Genomic DNA, 3950 nt, shown 5'->3' with positions numbered 1-3950 from the left:
TATATGCAAATGACATTAAGAGGGAGGGTACTTAATCTGACTATAGTGTTTGGAGTGTGGCCTTTGAAAACTGATTAGTTTTAGATAAGGTCTACAGTGGAGCCCCATGATTGAATCGTGGTGGCTTCATAAGAAGAGGGCCAGGCGCACAGATCCAGAAAAACAAGCCTGCTCCTAACCTGCAGTGTTCTCAGGCTGGGGTCCTGTCAGATTCTGCACACGTTATTTGGACTTCCATATTCCCAAACTGTGAGCTAAACACACCTCTTTGTTCCTAAGTCATCCTGTCTCAGGTATTTCATTCTAGTAACAAAAAGGCTGACTCACGTAGAACTCTTCTGAGTTCTGATTTAAGCAGATGAGGATGTTTTTAGTAGAGTGGGGAGGGTGTAGACCAGAGTGTTAACTTGATGAAGTGTTGGGAAAATGATTCAGAAAGTGAAATAGAGACATGTCAAACATAAATGTTTTTATTTCAGAATTTTGTTTCAAGCCAAATCTCTCTCTCCCTCTCCACCTTCTTCTCCTTCTGTCCCTCTGTCTTCTTCATTTTCTCCTTCTCCTGCCACCTCCTTTATCACAGGACCCAGAGCTTAGCAAACCAGTATTTGTGCTACTCTCCAAGGACATTAAAGATTAGACAGACATCTGTAGGCTGCCCTGAGGATGAAACTAGCACCTGTGAAATTTCAAGTTCTGAATATTTAGAAGTCAGCTTCTGAATGAAGACCGCTCATGCTTTAACAGGCAATTGCTCCTATGTTTTAGGCTGGTGGCCAGGATTTATTCTGTGTTCATTCGCCACCTTTTGCCATTAGCTCTGGAGAGGTTATCTCTATCAGGGCTTAGGGCTGGAACTTATAAAATAAATTACCTTTCAGTTCTCCTTTTAAAAGAATGCTCTGTTTTAAAATTCTGTGCCTCTTTTTCTCTTCCTGTGGTGCACCCAACTAGACCATTTTCAGCGCAATTAGGTTTTTCTTATGTTACTAACAGTGATGTATGGAACAATCAGTGGGATTTGGGGTGGTCAAGCCCATTATTTTAGCCAACCAAATCAGCTCAGCTGACAACCAGCTCATCTGCCACAGTGTCAGACAATTGATTACAGAAAGACCATTTAGGCAGGGTGGACAGATGTGATCTTAAGTTCTGTTAGGTTCACACATTCTTCTAGGAAGGAATGACTCAAAAAATTTTAACCAGAAAATTAGTATGACAATGAAAGTTAAAAAATAGTTTACATATTTTATCATCGTTATAATTTTACGGGTAGACTACAGAAACTTAGTGTATCTACCTACAGCATTTATCTCTTCAAATCTTCTCTTATTATACGTTCTTTGGGATGTGTATCAAATAGATTTTGTTCCATACAGGAAAACCAACTCTGCAAAATGACACCTACTAGCAAATAGCTACATTAAGAGTTTAAAATTCACAGCACTAGAGGGTTATTTGTTTGATTAAAAAAAAGTCATCTTAAAATAACAGATTCCCCCTCCCAAATTCTTTCTATGAAGCCAACATCACCTTAATCCCTAAGCCAGAGAAAGATGCAGCACTGAAAGAAAATTACAGACCAATATCCCTGATGAACATAGATGCAAAAATCCTCAATAAAATTCTGGCCAATAGAATACAACAACACATCAGGAAAATCATCCACCCAGACCAAGTGGGATTCATCCCTGGTATGCAGGGATGGTTCAACATTCGCAAATCAATCAATGTGATTCACCACATTAACAGACTGCAGAAGAAAAACCATATGGTTATCTCAATTGATGCAGAGAAAGCATTTGATAAAATTCAACACCCTTTCATGATGAAAACTCTAAGCAAATTGGGTATAGAAGGAACATTCCTCAATATAATCAAAGCAATTTATAAAAAACCCACAGCCAGCATCCTATTGAATGGGGAAAAGTTGGAATCATTTCCACTGAAATCTGGCACCAGGCAGGGATGCCCACTCTCACCACTGCTATTTAACATAGTTCTGGAAGTTTTAGCCAGAGCCATCAGACAAGAAAAAGAAATCAAAGGAATACAAATCAAGAAGGAAGAAGTCAAACTATCCCTCTTTGCAGACGATATGATTCTGTACTTAGAGGATCCAAAGAACTCTACTAAGAGACTATTGGAGTCACGAACTTCCGGAAGTTGTCTCGTGGGTTTCTGAGCCCTGAAAGTCGGGAACTTCTTCGCACCCAGGAGGCTGCACCTGGCGGTTCTAAGGCCGTCACCATGCCACAAAATGAATATATTGAATTACACCGTAAACGCTATGGGTACCGTTTGGATTACCATGAGAAAAAGAGAAAAAAGGAAAGTCGGGAGGCTCATGAACGTTCAAAGAAAGCAAAAAAGATGATTGGTCTGAAGGCCAAGCTCTACCATAAGCAGCGCCATGCTGAGAAAATACAGATGAAAAAGACTATCAAGATGCATGAGAAGAGAAACACGAAACAAAAGAATGATGAAAAGACTCCCAAGGGAGCAGTGCCTGCCTATCTGCTAGACAGAGAAGGACAGTCCCGAGCTAAAGTACTTTCCAACATGATTAAACAAAAACGAAAAGAGAAGGCGGGAAAATGGGAAGTCCCTCTGCCTAAAGTTCGTGCCCAGGGAGAAACAGAAGTATTAAAAGTTATTCGGACAGGGAAAAGAAAAAAGAAGGCATGGAAGAGGATGGTTACCAAAGTCTGCTTTGTTGGAGACGGCTTTACAAGAAAACCACCTAAATATGAAAGATTCATTAGACCAATGGGCTTACGTTTTAAGAAGGCCCATGTAACACATCCAGAACTGAAAGCCACCTTCTGTCTGCCAATACTTGGTGTAAAAAAGAATCCATCATCCCCATTATACACAACTCTGGGTGTAATTACTAAAGGTACTGTCATTGAGGTGAATGTGAGCGAGCTGGGCCTTGTGACGCAAGGAGGCAAGGTTATTTGGGGGAAATATGCCCAGGTTACCAACAATCCTGAAAATGATGGATGCATAAATGCAGTCTTACTTGTTTGATAACAGTAACTCCTAATCATTATTGAAGACTACAAACTAAGTGGGAAAACTGTCTTTACTATGATTTTTCTGAATACTTCCAAATAGCCTTCATGTCTGCAGTCAGCAAGAGAATTATTTTAAGGTGTAAAAAACATTAAAAAGATGCACTTTTACTGACTGTTCTTTATTGGAGTCTGCTTAAGGTTTACATGTTAATAAAATGTGAATAATTAAAGCAAAAAAAAAAAGAGACTATTGGAACTCATAGAGGAGTTTGGCAAAGTGGCAGGATATAAAATCAATGCACAAAAATCAACAGCCTTTGTATACACAAGCAATGCCATGACTGAGAAAGAACTGCTAAGATCAATCCCATTCACAATAGCTACAAAAACAATCAAATACCTTGGAATAAACTTAACCAAGGACGTTAAAGATCTCTACGATGAAAATTACAAAACCTTAAAGAAAGAAATAGAAGAGGATACCAAAAAATGGAAAAATCTTCCATGCTCATGGATTGGAAGAATCAACATCATCAAAATGTCCATTCTCCCAAAAGCAATTTATAGATTCAATGCAATCCCAATCAAGATACCGAAGACCTTCTTCTCAGATCTGGAAAAAATGATGCTGAAATTCATATGGAGGCACAAGAGACCTCGAATAGCTAAAGCAATCTTGTACAACAAAAACAAAGCCGGAGGCATCACAATACCAGACTTCAGGACATACTACAGGGCAGTTGTAATCAAAACAGCATGGTACTGGTACAGAAACAGATGGATAGACCAATGGAACAGAATTGAAACACCAGAAATCAATCCAAACATCTACAGCCAACTTATATTTGATCAAGGATCTAAAACTAATTCCTGGAGCAAGGACAGTCTATTCAATAAATGGTGCTGGGAAAACTGGATTTCCACGTGCAG

At 39.2% G+C, this 3950-nt stretch overlaps 1 protein-coding gene across 1 annotated transcript; it reads left to right on the top strand.

Annotated features, from left to right (window-relative positions):
- The first annotated feature begins 2150 nt into the window (after nucleotides 1–2150).
- LOC100350038 (ribosome biogenesis protein NSA2 homolog) lies at nucleotides 2151–3263 on the top strand. Its single transcript, XM_051825949.2, has one exon. The coding sequence runs from the start codon at nucleotides 2251–2253 to the stop codon at nucleotides 3031–3033; it is 783 nt and encodes a 260-aa protein (XP_051681909.2). The 5' UTR covers nucleotides 2151–2250; the 3' UTR covers nucleotides 3034–3263.
- The last annotated feature ends 687 nt before the right edge of the window (nucleotides 3264–3950 follow it).

This window comes from Oryctolagus cuniculus, chromosome 3, assembly GCF_964237555.1.
Source record: "Oryctolagus cuniculus chromosome 3, mOryCun1.1, whole genome shotgun sequence".
NCBI lineage: Eukaryota > Metazoa > Chordata > Mammalia > Lagomorpha > Leporidae > Oryctolagus > Oryctolagus cuniculus.
This window is presented reverse-complemented; position numbering and strand designations above follow the sequence as displayed.